The sequence below is a fragment of the Poecilia reticulata genome, chromosome 12, assembly GCF_904066995.2.
Source record: "Poecilia reticulata chromosome 12, P_reticulata-male-v2, whole genome shotgun sequence".
Classification (NCBI taxonomy): domain Eukaryota; kingdom Metazoa; phylum Chordata; class Actinopteri; order Cyprinodontiformes; family Poeciliidae; genus Poecilia; species Poecilia reticulata.
The window spans coordinates 671,875-689,517 of record NC_088841.1 but is presented as its reverse complement, the minus strand read 5'-3'; the positions used below and the strand labels follow the sequence as shown (position 1 = coordinate 689,517).

At 43.7% G+C, this 17,643-nt stretch overlaps 1 protein-coding gene across 3 annotated transcripts in view; it reads right to left on the bottom strand.

Annotated features, from left to right (window-relative positions):
- Positions 1-618: 618 nt before the first annotated feature.
- LOC103473513 (multiple epidermal growth factor-like domains protein 10) overlaps positions 619-17,643 on the bottom strand; it is a 232,232-nt gene continuing 215,207 nt past the window's right edge. The window contains exons 12-13 of one of the 3 annotated variants that reach the window (XR_014090313.1): positions 4,041-4,246; positions 619-3,968 (exon numbers count right to left, since the gene is read on the bottom strand). Coding sequence is in view for 1 of the 3 variants with exons in the window: in XM_081613846.1 (XP_081469972.1) it covers positions 4,149-4,246 (98 nt within the window). In the remaining 2 variants the exon portion in view is untranslated. Of the gene's footprint in view, positions 4,247-17,643 lie in introns of all 3 variants that reach the window. The other 2 variants (XM_081613846.1, XR_014090314.1) reach the window with 2 other exon arrangements.

Here is a 17,643-nt window from a genome sequence, read left to right as displayed (position 1 = left end):
AACCAAAGAAGTCCATTTATTACTTCTTTCGCTGAGATAAAGCGATTTTGGCTTCAACTCCATTGAACCATGAGAATTAGACCTGATTCCAGTTTAAAACAGCCAGATTATACTGCTTCTCAGCATGTCGGAGCTGTCCATCATCTATTTAAACTGAAATTTAACTGTGGAACTTTGTGAACCCAAGAAGTCCATTTATTGCTTGTTTCGCTGAGATAAGGCGATTTTGGCTTCAACTCTATTGAAACATAAGAATTAGACCTGATTCCAGTTTAAAATTTCCAGATATACTGCCTCTCAGCATTGCGGAGCTGTCCAACATCTAACTAAACTGAAATTTAACTGTGTAGCATCGTAAACCCAAGAATTCCATTTTTTGCTTCTTTTGCTGAGATAAAGCGATTTTGGCTTCAACTCTAATGAAACATAAGAACTAGACCTGATTCCAGTTTCAAACAGCCAGATATACTGCTTATCAGCATTTTGGAGCTGTCCAACATCTAAAGTTAAGGAAAAATTATTTATATAATTAACATTTACAAAAAACTCGGCTAGAGCTCGGCTTTTTCCTCTGATCCCGGGTTCTCTCGCATGGGGACAGAATCACAACAATGCGTGTTCACGTCACAGATTTACATAATTTAATCCAATCAGAAGAAAGTATAAGATAGAACAGGAAACTGGAGAAACACAGAATAAACATTGTTACCCGAGACAAGAAGACAGAGAAATATCAAGGACGTCCTTGGAGAAAGAGCTGGTGCAGAAGTAAAACTAAAATCAGCTTTTTCTAAATTATTTCCCTTGTGTGCAAACTTTTATACCTGTCGGTGTGTTTTCCTCTTTAATGTATTCAAATAAGGCGTATCTTTACCTGACCAACTGGAAGGCATCTCTGGCCCTTTTGGAAGTTAGAAAATCCCTGCGATTTATTCACAAGATCAAGTTATCTCCAGAAACCCAATTTGTTCTTCTGCACTCAGCATCTCCAAAGTTTAGTCCTGATTTCAAACCAAAAGCAATAGATAATATCAACAGAAAATAATGGAGTACAGTTCCTGTTTCTAACCTAATATAATATTCAAATAAGAATTAAGACATTCTTATGTCTTAATAAGAACATAAAATACTTAGAAAAAACCTATGTATTTTCTAATACTAAACAAAACATTTTCATTTGATTCTAATATAGTCAGAAATAATACCATTTCAAATACATTAATTATTGACTAAATTAATTCTAAAACAAGATAACATGTTTTGACTGAAAATTGTATTAATAACTAAGAAAAGTATCTTACAAATTAAATGTTAATGATTTGAAACATTTTATGTTATATTCAGTTTTTGCACCATGTGAGATGTTAGTTTTGGAAGACTTCTCATTCTGGTTACGTGAACCGACCAAAGTTCCCTTTCTCACAGTAATTCAAGTGATACTGTCCTCTGCCTTCATGAATATGTTAATTTATGACCTCCTGTATTTTGTGATAAGACCCCAGGGGTCTGAGCAGAAGCTCTCCTGCAGATCTCTATTTCAATATTCACCCAGCAATAGTTTTAGTTAGAGGAACAAACAAAAAAAAAAAATTCAGTAGACTAAAATAACTAAAACATTGGCCTTCTTATACAACAGTCCCCCTTTTTTAAACAAACCTCTCAGCTCCACATCCCCCTCATCTGCAGCACCACAGAAAGCATCTGATAGGGAGGCGGAGCAGGTGGGCCACCGCTACCCTTAGCAGTTTTATGCATCTCAAATTAAACTCCTTATCTTTACCTGTAGATGATAGATTTGTTCTGGCCAGTAATTTAATACTCACCTGAAGTATCGCAAAAAATTTGTAACAATCTCAATTTAAATGTAAAAATACCTATTAACCTTTTAAAATATGAAAATCCTATAACTCAATTATTTCAGAACAAGCAAAACACATTACAAACCATCACCCAGAGATAATAAAATGGAAAAATAACTGAAGTGCATAAAACTTGCTGAAGATGGCCACAAATTACAAAATCAATAATGATCATAAAAATTACAATTCAACAGTATAAAAAGCAACACCAAAAGCAAAGCTGTGAAAAAGAAATTAGAACACATAAAAATCAATTACAAATGTTTTTTTTACAGAATTCAATAATAGAGTCTTAGAGTCCGTGTCTTTTCTTCTTTGATATTCCTCAAAAACAAAAGGAGTTCTTCGTCAGGAAATGATCCAAAAATACGCGCAAAAAAGAAACGAAAGTTCATTAAGTGTTCGCAAAAAAAGACGAAAAGACGTAAAAGAGAGAAGATGTGTTGACGGTGATCCTTTTGTAGCTTGATCCTTTGTGTACCCGTTTTCCTCATCGGGTTTAAACCTCAGGTCCCCACCTGAGTGTCCGTTGCTCACTGAAAATTGGATTTATTGTGCCAATATAACAGTGAATTTAAGGAGAGGGTTCAATCTCCTTTTCTCAATATAAGGACACCGGAAACAGGATTATCGTGCCTGTCCAGGCCTTTTAAGCCTCGAATTCCAGGAAATTGAAGTGGTCGTAGCAGGAATTCCTGCTACACTCCTGCCTGGTACTGCTGATCCTCCTTGGTCCTGGGAAGTGCCTGCAGACGCTCCTCATCTGAAGATTGAAGCTGCAGATCCTCTTGTATGTCTCGGAGTGCACGTTGTGGCTCCTCAGCCGCTGTGCACTGACTCCAATGGAACCAGGTGTCTCCTTTCCCTTGCAGACGGACAGCGTGAGACGTCCTCTCCACGAGTTGGTATGGTCTGGTGAAGCGAGGTTCAGACCACTGTCTTTTGATGACCTTTAGCCGCACCCAGTTGATTCCTGGGACCGGTCTTGAGTCTGGACGGTCCTGTGACGTCTGGTATTTTGCAAACTCTGTTGCCAGAACCTGTGACTCATTAAACAAACATTATTATGAAATAAATGTGCAGGTTCACCTGTCCATTCTGGAATCCGAGTGCAGGTGCTGGAAACATCCTTCTCGTGTGGAGCTCATATGGAGAGAACCCTGTTGATTTGTTAATGGACATTCAAACAAACATCAAACAGTAAGCAATGCTTTTACCCAATTTAAATTTAGACTGTGCACAGTTTATAGCCAATTTTGTTTTGTTTACTCTCTCAACCTTGCCTTGTGATTAGGGATAATATACTGTACCGAATAAATGGGTCAATCCGAGCATCTGTTCCACATTCTGCAGATCTTGATTCCTAAAAGGAGTACTATTTTCTCACCTGATCTTCGTCGGAAATCCATAGCGTGGAATGTAATGATTGATCAAGCAGAATATGAAAGCTTTGCAGTCCTCTTTTGTGCTGGCCATGCCTCCAGGTATCTTGAGTTTTGCATCCAGAGAGATTAATACCTACCGGCGTCAGCATATCTATCCTTTAACCCTGTCTTTCAGAAAAGATGCCACCTGTGCTCCAGGTTTTTATCACCTGTGAAATTCTTTCATGCCAAGTCCATAGGCTTCTTGAAAAATCTGGAGTCTCATATCAGGAGAAAAAGTCACCTTACCATTCAGTCTTTGCCAAAGTCGGTCATTAACTGACTCCTTATTGCTTGCGAGACAGCTCCAATGATGGCACTCCCTTTTAATATCAAAAGATCTTGTACAGATGGTTCTATTCCATCTGCTTCAGTTCTAATACTTACCATTTAAAGGAATGACTAGTATCAAACAGCCTTCTTAGCTGCGTTTGTCAGTAGCAGCGCCTTCTGCTGTCACTCTTGTCCCATTTTCCTCATGTCCCCTGTTTTAATCACAATAACAAATTAAGAGAGGAATAATGCTTCTACCAATTTCCATTTCAGTGTCATGTTGGTGTCGAGTTTCCTAACCCACATGCAGAAACACTCCAAAGACAGGAAATACAATGATGAGATTTATTTACAGTGAATGCGAACAAATGTGAAATCTAATCCAAGGTTCGTCTGGCAGGTCTCGAGGCAACTAGGGGAGGACAGAGATGGTTAGTCAAGATCCAGGAAATCTTGCTGTTTGGGTGGAGGTTGGTGACTATACCTGCTTGGGGAGAGTTTTGGACCGGGGGAGGACCTAGAGAATCTAGAGGCTGGTCAGGGGTTTCAGGTTGAAGGCTGAGGTCAGCGGCGGCAGCAGAGGATGGACAGGTCAGAGGCGGCGGCGGAGGACGGACAGGTAAGTCCCTGGGCGGTGAGGGTTCCGTCTCAAGGACTGGTTGTTGACCTGATAATTCAGGACCAGGGCAGCTGTGAAGGCAGAGACAAGAAGGGTCAGAATCAGCGAACAGATCGAGGCAGACGTAGCTCAAGGTAAGCCTGTACCATTACTGGCTAACACCCTGGCAGAGAAGTGTCAGCATCCTCCTCCACTTATACGCCTCCAAATGGTTAGATGGAGAACAGGTGTGCAGGCGCCGGCCCACGCCCTCAGGAGGAAGGTCACAGGCTCCCTCAAGTGGAAAAGAAAACTGACAAACTTCCGGATCCCAACATTCAGTTTCATATTTTATGCGTTTTTTAAGAACCCTGCATTTGTTGTCTTCTGTGTTTTTGACTAAAGTCCCAGTTAAATTACGTTAAACTGAAGTCCTAAAAGGGCTGCGGGTTTTAATGTTTTAATCTTTTTTTTTTCAAAATCTCTCTCTTTCTCACTGTTTACTCAATGTCACATGCTGTTTTATTTCAATTATGTAAAGCATTTTGAAATGCGCTGCTACTGAAATGTGCCACACAAAAATATTTTTATTTATGGATTGGTTCTGTTCCTGAAACTCACTACCTAAATCTTGTAGTACTGCATATGCTGCTTTTATTTCATATTTACAACAGGAACCGTCTGTGTACAAACTTCTCAAATCTTTCACTTGTAGCACTCAGATGTGCTCTCCCCTGTTTCTGAGGCAGAACTGCATGCACTGTCAGTTCAGTCACAGAAACATCCAAACTAAATTGCAAATTGCAACGAGGTAGAGCCAATCGTTATCAGGATAATGGAGGAGCATAATTCCTACCATTCCTAGTCATACAAAGAAAGTGCAATATGTCCATCACAGTCATATCCCGGGGTGATTCAAACTCACAGCTCTGTGACTTGCAGACATCTAAATGATTTGAAACAATAAAAATAAAAAAATATCAAAACTAAAAGAAACTATGTTCCTGGAGACTGGCAGCTCAGATGTACACAGTGTATAACACTCACTAACTGAACGTGATAACAAGTATGTGTGGCCTTAATCCAAGAAGACAGTGTAAGTGCATTTAACAAAATGTTATTTCTTTCTTTACTGAATAAAGGCCAGACCTCTAATAAGTAACACTGCACTAGCTGCTGTTGTCCCCTCCACTGCAGTAGACTTATGTAAACGACCAAATGTTAGGACCCAGTTAAAAATCAAAAGCGACAGGTGTGATGTCATTGTGCCCCAAGATAGTGAGACGTGTGGCCCAGAACACTGTATTTCATGTGTTTCATGGAAAGGGAGAAGAAAAAGCGAGGAGCAGGAATACACCGTCAGTCTAGAATCTACAGGGAGCATGTAATTACACATCCCAATATCAAAGGCTATGAGCCAGAGTGCAGAGCCAAAAGATCATATGGCACTGCCACTTCTAGCATGCTTTTGAGTCAAACTCATGCACCAGCAACAGTTGTTTAGTCACAAACATGCAAAAATCATGTTCCAGGCACTACCTACTAAAGTTACATCAAACTACTCCTGGAACCATTCTGTCCAATTAAATCATTAAAACAGGGTGGCATGGGAAAAGGTCAAAAATCAGCCCAGAGAATACAAGTGTTCGGATCTAGGGTTTCCAAAGCGAGAAGCAGGACAAAAGCTTGGTGTATTCATTTGTGTCCAGCTGTCAGCCAAGTGCTCCACTGATAACTGCAGCAGAAAATGTCCATGTGTAAAATCATGCACAAGCGTGTGCAAAAATGTGGCCTGTCGCCACATTTTTGCACAAGCTTCTCTCCAGTGTACTGCAGAGAAAAGAACCACTGATTTCATTCAGTCAGAAAGGTCAGTGTTCATTATGGAGTGTGCCACTCCTGCAACCACTACTAAATGGCAACAAATGTCGATCATTGTTCAAGTCGATCAGGAGATCTGGCAGGGATCCCTGATCAAAAGGTCCCGCGTGTGTGTCAATATCGTCCAGCCTGTACTGTGGATCACATCACGGGACCGACGCAGGATCTGGGGCTTCTCGTGGGAGTTGTATGTGAGCCTGACCGGGCAATGTTCAACCCAGTGGCCCTGTTTGCCACAATAAAAACACATGTCCCTGCGGTTCACACCTTGTCGACCCTTACCCCTCACACCTGAAAAACCGAGTGCGTTTCTCCTTTTGCCACGCCAGCCTGGAGCTAAATTCTGCCAAGATGCAGCTGCAGACATGCGGGGGCCAGAATGTGTTGCTGGAGCAGGAGCCCGACCCAAAACAGGTGGAAAATTTTCTGGTAATGTATCAACTCCCACCTGCATTTGTTTTTCATGTTCCTTCACTTTGTATCTAGCCTCCTTTATCTGAAGCTTAAGCAATTGTTTCTTTAACCGCTCCAGCTCATCAACCTCAGTCCTCTCCACATCCTGAAACACATGCAAATGATGTAACAAATGTTTCTCCCACTCAGCATGATCACAACCTATCAGCTCCCGATTTTGGGTCATCTTTTCAGCTACAGAAGGGACACCAGCTAGAATGGTCTGGCGAAATTGTTCCCTCTGCTCTGAATGATTAGCCCGATGTAATCCCGTATGTTTTATCCAGATTTCAATAACCCTGTCAAACTGGGACTGTTTGTAAAGTCCCAAGAAAATTTTGGAATAAACAAAGGAGCTGCGAGTGGGAAAAGAATGCCTACATCTGAGGTCTGTTTATGGAGATGCACTGTTCCTTGCCAAAAAACCAAGCATTGAGCCCACATGTGTCTGATCCGCTCTGCCTGGAGACAGTTTCTTAAAAGCGGCACCCTTAGTGAACAAACCAGCTCCACGAAGTTCTGCCCGGGCTGCAATCTCATCTGCGACGGCCCGTTTCAAAGCCTGACTTAAAATCAGGCCCGTATTTTGCCGCGTGGGCGGGCGGAGCGGCAAGAAGACGCAGGGGGAACCGTATCTGATGGGGAAACGCGGATATATATATATATATATATATATATATATATATATATATATATATATATATATATATATATATATATATATATATATACTGCGCAGAACCCTCAAGCTCCCAGGCCTCTGGTAGAGGACCCGAGCTCAGAGGATGAAACAGACCACCCGCGGAGGGTGAGAAGGGAATTTATATATATATATATATATATATATATATATATATATATATATATATATATATATATATATATATATTCAGTATTAATCATTATTTATTTGTGTGATTATTAATCACTATTTGTGTTTGTATAGTGTTATTGTTTATAAATGTAGCTTTGATAGATGTTTGAATATGGTTTCCAGTAACAAAAAAGCGTGTTATGATCAATTAAATGCGCTGATACGTCATTGTGCCTGCTAAACACATAACGCTGAGTTGAGTGGTGGACCGCTCCAAGATGGCCGCCCTAAATCTCATCAGCGGCAATAGACGAGAGCGGTCCATGAGGCATCTCTGTTTATATGGACTCTTTGCACCTACGGCGTTGACGTCACATCTCCAGGAGCTAATGCGGCTAATTTGTTTCCGCTTTGAGTTGAGTTACCATGACAGCTAGAAAAGACAAAGTCGTATCTCAGACGCAAAAGAGCAACACGATGAACATTGTTGTCTTCCAAATATAATGGGCTTTTAAGTTTTCATTCATTTCCAAGCGATCCTGAATTAAGAAGATGGTGGCTTCTAAATATTTGTCACTACCAGCTAAAGCTAATGCCACACAACACAAAGTTTGCAGCCTTCACTTCACTCCGGATTAGCTTCTTCAGCCTAAAATTACCGGGGATACCGATGGTAAATAAAGGAGCCTCCCTAAGTTATTTCCATGGAATCATTTCTGTATTCAGCCTGAAAGAGCGAGTTTATGGGAACGAGAGAGCAGACCAGAGCCAGACAGCAGAGCAACTGATCCGCCTGTAAACACCGTCCTATTTGAGCTCTTCACAAGAAACATGCAAAGGTAATAAAACGAAATAACTCGGAGACACTAAGCAACACGGTCTTATTTTTCTAAAAGCAACAACTTTGAACCTGAACAGTCAGCTGAACCAGAACTCTGACACCAGAGCTGTGCTACTGTTAAGCTATGAGGCTTGTTGTGCTCCGTCATGCGTCGGAAACTAAAAGCCCGAACCGTAACCTCCCCGTTAGTCTCTGACACTAACGACAAAAAACACACAATATACTTGAAAATAAGATAAAAACATTGTCCGTTAGTATGTTTAGATACTTAAATAGCACATTTGGCTCAACAATATCAGAGAATATTGCCTAGTGGCATAAGCTAAAGTTTATGTTAGCCACTAAGTTTAAAAAAGTAAAACACCTTGTGTCAGTGAATGTATAACGAGGCGTACATCTTAAAACCGTTCTCCAGCTTACTTGTCAGGGCTTCGGATCGATGTACATAGCTTGATCAAGCCCTGCAAGTGTAACCTGGTTGTAATTCTCTTTTGTTATAATTACACAAAATGTCTTTTTTTGATTATTTGTAGAGATGTGCCGATCAGGTTTTTTCCTGCTGATACTGATACCGATCACCCATGAGGGCCGATCACCTATACCGATCACCGATACCGATCACATAATAATAATAATTATAATTTTTTTTATCGTAAACACTACTGGTTACATTATGTGGAAAAAGGAATCATGAATTCACCTTAATTTAGACAAAAACTTGTTTTTAATAACTTTTTCCAAGAAGAAAACTAAACTAAACAGGCATTCTGCAAATTGTACTGCTATCTGTAATACTATCTTTAACAGACTGATAACATATGAAGGCTCTGAAGAGGCTAAATAATGCAAAGAGCCAAAATAAAACCTCTCAACATTGCCAAAAAAATTCAAGTATAAAACTTAACATTCAAAGGCAAATACAGGCTCCATTACAATAAACAATCCTGAGTTACTGAATGAAAACGTCCTGATAGCATGGCGGCTAGCTGATTACTGCTAGTTCTGAGTGGCTGTTTCTGTAATTATGCAGAACAGGGAGGAGATCGATTTTTTTTTAGAGATTATCTGTCTCATGTTAGGACAGCGAAAGTTTTAATACGTATTTAAAATGTATTTTTTTAAGTTAGATGCTGCAGCTTTAAGCAGAGGTTCGGTGTGAGAGTCACTACCAGGTGGAGCAGAAGCGGCGCTCCGTCTGTGAAATATTACTACCTGTAGCGAGTAGCAGCGGTTCAACAGCGAGAGCAGAACCACATCGCACCTCGAAGACTTAAATAATTTTGCGGGTTATTTGTTTAGCTTTCTGACTGTCATGCTAATAATCCGGGTGAGTGTTTGTAGCTGTGCGCTGCTTTACCTGCTATCTGATCCTCCATATGTCTCTTTTACTGCAATGAGCCTCGATGTAGCCAAACTCCGTCAAGTATGGCATTGTTTTTATGTCGTATTAGCTTCGTTGTGTTGATGCATTTTGACGTGCTTCAATTTTCCGCCGCAACACGCAAACGTCTCCATTCACTCAGTGCATTATAGTTCAACATCGCTTAGGATTTGTTGCTGCGCGTTTGCACAGTGTGAAGGAAAGAGGAGACCAGCTGCACAGGCAGGCTGCGAAATGAGATGCAGGTGATCGGTATCGGCAACAAGAGCCAATGATCACTGATCATGCACTTTTTCACGAAAATCGGCCCGATTATGATCGGTGACCGATCGGTCGGCACACCTCTAATTAGTTGTCTTGTTTCTTATCTTACTGAAACACCTCTGTCATTGTTTTAATTGTGTTACTTTAAGATCGGAAGCCCCTCCTTTTTATTTCTTCTTCTGTGGTATTGTCTTTAAATTGTTTGCGCTCATTAGCCTCTCCCCTTTTGTCATGTTGTCCTGCGGGAGAGGTGTGTGCACTTTATTTTCCCATCTAAATACATTCAGTTTATTTATAGATCTATTAAGTAAATTTTTGTTATATACTTTTGTTTTGTGTAGGACTTGGAGCGGGCAGCCTTTAACACGGTTGTTTTGTCTTTGTATTCTCGTCAGGTATGTTGTACAAAAATGTTTATTTAGTATTTTTGTAAGTTGTGGGAGGTGTTTCGCGCCTCCATGTCCTGCGGGAGAGGTCATGTCCTGCGGGAGAGGACTTGGAGCGGGCAGCCTTTAACACGGTTGTTTTGTCTTTGTATTGTCGTCAGAAATAAACCGAGAATCATCCGTTCGAAAGATAAACTGTCACGGTCCATTCACTCAAAAACCAGCACAACGCAGAAAAGGATCCGGTTACACAAGCACCTAGTGTAATATGCCATTTTCAATAGATCGGAAACAACTAAGCCGCTTTTCCCCAAACACAGAAACCGAGGTGCAAAGAGCCCATTATGTCTATGGGGCAATCGACCTGAAAGTGTCTCGCATGCGCAGTAGAGGGCACAATAGCGTCAGCGTTCTCAGTGTTCTGCCAACTGCCATAAAAAGAAGAAGTGCTCAGTGTTTGCGGAAGTAAACATGGAGGCTAACAGTGGAGCTTAGCTTACATATTTGAAGTTGTTGCCCGGCCGGAGCAGCATATTAACATGGTTGTTGTTTTCCTTCCGCTTGCACGTATCAGGACACAGAATAGTAAGATTTGTTGAGAATCGGTGACGTTCAGTTCGGTTGTATCATAGCAGGACGTAAGGTCGCATAAGAAACGGATACGTATCGGATATGGGTCACATTTGAAAAGAATCCGACCTGTGCTGTTCACACTGCCATGAAAGATTGAATACAGGTCGCATTACGTCAAAAAAAATCGTAATTGGGTCACTTCAGGCAGCAGTGTGAACGCACCCTTAAAGTTGCTGTGTTCAAAAATTGTATTTGAAAGCAATTTATTATAACATTTCGCAAATACAGTCTTGATTGACAAATACATGACACAAAAAAGATAATATTAAAATTATAGCTTTTTGGGATAAAAAGCACTTCCAATTAGTTATATTGAAATCAAGACTAAAAGGGAATATATAGCGGGGAGAAATACGGAGACTCAAAAGATTGTTAAAGCATGTGAATGGAGGAAAAATAGACAGTTTATCAGTACTTCTGGAGTTTCAAGGAGAAGTTCTTCCTGATAAGGCTAAAATTGGATTCATTAGTTTTTCTGAGACCATATATCCCTCCCCCTTTGCACTGTTTTAAATGCCAAAGGTATGGTGATATTGCAGCAGTGTGTAAAGGGAATCAAACATGTGCCAAATGTGTAGGAGATCATCGATATGATGAATGTGGAGTGGATGTACAAATGAAATGTTGTAACTGTGATGGACAGCATAATGTAGCGTATGGAGGTTGTGAGGTAAGGAAAAAGGCAGCAGAAATTCAACAGCTGAGAACAATTAAAAACATCACTTATGTGGCAGAGGCAGCAAAAAGTGTTCAAGAGAAAAGAACGGTTCAGAAAAATCAACAAGTAATGTCTAGTACAAGTGCTGATCCATCCATCCATCCATTTTCTTCCGCTTATCCGGGGTCGGGTCGCGGGGGCAGCAGCTTCAGAAGGGAGGCCCAGACTTCCCTCTCCCCAGCCACTTCTTCCAGCTCCTCCGGAGGAATCCCAAGGCGTTCCCAGGCCAGCCGAGAGACATAGTCCCTCCAGTGTGTCCTGGGTCTTCCCGAGGCCTCCTCCCGGTGGGACATTCCCGGAACACCTCACCAGGGAGGCGTCCAGGAGGCATTCTGACCAGATGCCCGAGCCACCTCAACTGGCTCCTCTCGACGTGGAGGAGCAGCGGCTCTACTCTGAGTCCCTCCCGAATGACCGAGCTTCTCACCCTATCTCTAAGGGAGAGCCCAGCCACCCTGCGGAGGAAAACCCATTTTGGCCGCTTGTATCCGTGATCTCGTTCTTCGGTCATGACCCAAAGCTCATGACCATAGATGAGGGTGGGAACGTAGATCGACCGGTAAATCGAGAGCTTCGCTTTTTGACTCAGCTCTCTCTTTTCACCACGACGGACCGGTACAGCGCCCGCTTCACGGCAGACGCTGCCCCAATCCGCCTGTCGACCTCCCGCTCCCTTCTTCCCTCGTTTGTGAACAAGATCCCCAGATACTTAAACTCCTCCACTTGAGGCAGGACGACCCCCCTGACCCGGAGAAGGCACTCTACCCTTTTCCGGCTCAAGACCATGGCCTCGGATTTGGAGGCACTGAGCCTCATCCCGGCCGCTTCACACTCGGCCGCTAACCGCTCCAGTGAGAGCTGCAGGTCACGTTCCGATGAAGCCAACAGGACCACATCATCCGCAAAAAGCAGAGATGCGATCCTAAGGCCACCAAAACGGATCCCCTCAACACCTCGGTGTGCCTAGAAATTCTGTCTATAAAAGTAATTAACAGAATCGGTGACAAAGGGCAGACTTGGCGGAGTCCAACTCTCACCGGAAACGAGCCCGACTTACTGCCGGCAATGCGGACCAGACTCTGACACCAGTCATACAGGGACCCGACAGCCCGTATCAAAGGGCCCGGTACCCCATACTCCCGGAGTACCCCCCACAAGGCCTCCCGAGGGACACGGTCGAACGCCTTCTCCAAGTCCACAAAACACATGTAGACTGGTTGGGCAAACTCCCATGCACCCTCCAGGACCCTGCTGAGGGTGTAGAGCTGGTCCAGTGTTCCACGACCAGGACGAAAACCACACTGCTCTTCCTGAATCCGAGGTTCGACTATCCGACGGACCCTCCTCTCCAGGACCCCTGAATAGACCTTACCAGGGAGGCTTAAGAGTGTGACCCCCCTGTAATTGGAGCACACCCTCCGGTCCACCACCCCAGTCTGCCAATCCAGGGGAACTGCCCCCGATGTCCATGCGATATTGCAGAGTCGCGTGAGCCAACGCAACCCTGCAACATCCAGAGCCTTAAGGAACTCCGGGCGGATCTCATCCACCCCCGGAGCCCTGCCACCGAGGAGCTTTTTGACCACCTCGGCGACCTCGTCCCCAGAGATTGGAGAGCCCAACCCAGAGTCCCCAGGCTCAGCTTCCTCAACAGAAGGCATGTTGGTGGGATTGAGGAGGTCTTCAAAGTATTCCGCCCACCGGCCCACAACGTCCCGAGTTGTGGGCCCCCCAATATATATATATATATATATATATATATATATATATATATATATATGAATGATGTGGAAAGAAGGTTTTTTTAATTAAATTAAGGAAAATGGGAGTTAGAGGTTCAATGTTTAATTGGATAAAAGATTTTTTGCATAATAGATTTATACAAGTAAGAATAGGTCAACAATTGTCAGAAAACTTTTGTGTTGAAAATGGAACACCTCAGGAAAGTATTATGAGTCCTTTAGTATTTTTGTAAGTTGTGGGAGGTGTTTCGCGCCTCCATGTCCTGCGGGAGAGGTCATGTCCTGCGGGAGAGGACTTGGAGCGGGCAGCCTTTAACACGGTTGTTTTGTCTTTGTATTGTCGTCAGAAATAAACCGAGAATCATCCGTTCGAAAGATAAACTGTCACGGTCCATTCACTCAAAAACCAGCACAACGCAGAAAAGGATCCGGTTACACAAGCACCTAGTGTAATATGCCATTTTCAATAGATCGGAAACAACTAAGCCGCTTTTCCCCAAACACAGAAACCGAGGTGCAAAGAGCCCATTATGTCTATGGGGCAATCGACCTGAAAGTGTCTCGCATGCGCAGTAGAGGGCACAATAGCGTCAGCGTTCTCAGTGTTCTGCCAACTGCCATAAAAAGAAGAAGTGCTCAGTGTTTGCGGAAGTAAACATGGAGGCTAACAGTGGAGCTTAGCTTACATATTTGAAGTTGTTGCCCGGCCGGAGCAGCATATTAACATGGTTGTTGTTTTTCCTTCCGCTTGCACGTATCAGGACACAGAATAGTAAGATTTGTTGAGAATCGGTGACGTTCAGTTCGGATGTATGATACCTGGACGTTAGGTCGCATTTGAATCGGATACGTATCGGATATGGGTCACATTTGAAAAAGAATCCGACCTGTGCTGTTCACACTGCCATGAAAAGATTGAATACAGGTCGCATTACGTCAAAAAAAAATCGTAATTGGGTCACTTCAGGCAGCAGTGTGAACGCACCCTTAAAGTTGCTGTGTTCAAAAATTGTATTTGAAAGCAATTTTATTATAACATTTCGCAAATACAGTCTTGATTGACAAAATACATGACACAAAAAAGATAATATTAAAATTATAGCTTTTTGGGATAAAAAGCACTTCCAATTAGTTATATTGAAATCAAGACTAAAAGGGAATATATAGCGGGGAGAAATACGGAGACTCAAAAGATTGTTAAAGCATGTGAATGGAGGAAAAATAGACAGTTTATCAGTACTTCTGGAGTTTCAAGGAGAAGTTCTTCCTGATAAGGCTAAAATTGGATTCATTAGTTTTTCTGAGACCATATATCCCTCCCCCTTTGCACTGTTTTAAATGCCAAAGGTATGGTGATATTGCAGCAGTGTGTAAAGGGAATCAAACATGTGCCAAATGTGTAGGAGATCATCGATATGATGAATGTGGAGTGGATGTACAAATGAAATGTTGTAACTGTGATGGACAGCATAATGTAGCGTATGGAGGTTGTGAGGTAAGGAAAAAGGCAGCAGAAATTCAACAGCTGAGAACAATTAAAAACATCACTTATGTGGCAGAGGCAGCAAAAAGTGTTCAAGAGAAAAGAACGGTTCAGAAAAATCAACAAGTAATGTCTAGTACAAGTGCTGATCCATCCATCCATCCATTTTCTTCCGCTTATCCGGGGTCGGGTCGCGGGGGCAGCAGCTTCAGAAGGGAGGCCCAGACTTCCCTCTCCCCAGCCACTTCTTCCAGCTCCTCCGGAGGAATCCCAAGGCGTTCCCAGGCCAGCCGAGAGACATAGTCCCTCCAGTGTGTCCTGGGTCTTCCCCGAGGCCTCCTCCCGGTGGGACATTCCCGGAACACCTCACCAGGGAGGCGTCCAGGAGGCATTCTGACCAGATGCCCGAGCCACCTCAACTGGCTCCTCTCGACGTGGAGGAGCAGCGGCTCTACTCTGAGTCCCTCCCGAATGACCGAGCTTCTCACCCTATCTCTAAGGGAGAGCCCAGCCACCCTGCGGAGGAAAACCCATTTTGGCCGCTTGTATCCGTGATCTCGTTCTTTCGGTCATGACCCAAAGCTCATGACCATAGATGAGGGTGGGAACGTAGATCGACCGGTAAATCGAGAGCTTCGCTTTTTGACTCAGCTCTCTCTTTTCACCACGACGGACCGGTACAGCGCCCGCTTCACGGCAGACGCTGCCCCAATCCGCCTGTCGACCTCCCGCTCCCTTCTTCCCTCGTTTGTGAACAAGATCCCCAGATACTTAAACTCCTCCACTTGAGGCAGGACGACCCCCCTGACCCGGAGAAGGCACTCTACCCTTTTCCGGCTCAAGACCATGGCCTCGGATTTGGAGGCACTGAGCCTCATCCCGGCCGCTTCACACTCGGCCGCTAACCGCTCCAGTGAGAGCTGCAGGTCACGTTCCGATGAAGCCAACAGGACCACATCATCCGCAAAAAGCAGAGATGCGATCCTAAGGCCACCAAAACGGATCCCCTCAACACCTCGGTGTGCCTAGAAATTCTGTCTATAAAAGTAATTAACAGAATCGGTGACAAAGGGCAGCCTTGGCGGAGTCCAACTCTCACCGGAAACGAGCCCAACTTACTGCCGGCAATGCGGACCAGACTCTGACACCAGTCATACAGGGACCCGACAGCCCGTATCAAAGGGCCCGGTACCCCATACTCCCGGAGTACCCCCACAAGGCCTCCCTAGGGACACCGTCGAACGCCTTCTCCAAGTCCACAAAACACATGTAGACTGGTTGGGCAAACTCCCATGCACCCTCCAGGACCCTGCTGAAGGTGTAGAGCTGGTCCAGGGTTCCACGACCAGGACGAAAACCACACCGCTCTTCCTGAATCCGAGGTTCGACTATCCGACGGACCCTCCTCTCCAGGACCCTGAATAGACCTTACCAGGGAGGCTTAAGAGTGTGACCCCCCTGTAATTGGAGCACACCCTCCGGTCCACCACCCCAGTCTGCCAATCCAGGGGAACTGCCCCCGATGTCCATGCGATATTGCAGAGTCGCGTGAGCCAACGCAACCCTGCAACATCCAGAGCCTTAAGGAACCCCGGGCGGATCTCTTCCACCCCCGGAGCCCTGCCACCGAGGAGCTTTTTGACCACCTCGGCGACCTCGTCCCCAGAGATTGGAGAGCCCAACCCAGAGTCCCCAGGCTCAGCTTCCTCAACAGAAGGCATGTTGGTGGGATTGAGGAGGTCTTCAAAGTATTCCGCCCACCGGCCCACAACGTCCCGAGTTGTGGGCCCCCCAAAATATATATATATATATATATATATATATATATATATATATATATATATATATATATATATATATATATATATATATATATATATATATGAATGATGTGGAAAGAAGGTTTTTTTAATTAAATTAAGGAAAATGGGAGTTAGAGGTTCAATGTTTAATTGGATAAAAGATTTTTTGCATAATAGATTTATACAAGTAAGAATAGGTCAACAATTGTCAGAAAACTTTTGTGTTGAAAATGGAACACCTCAGGAAAGTATTATGAGTCCTTAGTGTAGTATATTTAAAGAATGCCATATGAATAAATGGATCAATTGGGCTGGTTTCTCAGAAGACTAGCACTCGACTCATGAAGGAGACACGGAGTCTGAAGATTTGCAGTGTGCCAGTGTGTTATATTGACGGTGAAAGACAACAACACATATAAATCCAACAAGAAAAACAGACATTTAAAAGGCCATACAAAAAAACAAAACATGCGCAATACTAGGAAAGAAAATAAACAAACAAAACCAAAGTAAATTAATCCCCACAGTTGACCAAGCCCACACCCTTCAGTCCGTTGACCCCAAGCTGGGGTAATCAAATCCCAAGACAGGCTGACTCTGGGTAAGGTGCTTGACTTGATGTGGTTTAGGTCCCAGGTGGGAAATCCGAAATCAAGATGAGACAGAAAAAGTTCTCAGGCTACAAGGAGCCTCCTACCATCCTGGCAGGAGAGCGGAAGTCTTCGCACACGTAGTGCAATCTTTTTTCTTATGGCTCTAGGCCTGGACATTTAGCTCGCCATCTTCTGGCCAGATCCGCCGGTTGCTCTACATACAACTGACATCTCTCCTGGCTGGTCTGGTGGTAATCGGCTCCTGTAGCTCAGCTCTGCTCTGCTCCCCCCAATGCATCTAGTATTCAAACTTCCTGCTCAAATTAATATAGCCAGCCAATAGGCTGCAATACAACATGTGACCTTGGAAACTGGGCAGTGATTGGTTGCTTCATTGTCTCGTGAGAGCGACATTATCAGGATTATCACGTGATTTAATGAAGAGTTTGAGAAACCGGTGAAAGCTAGAAATTTACACCCGGGCTACACCCTCCCCCC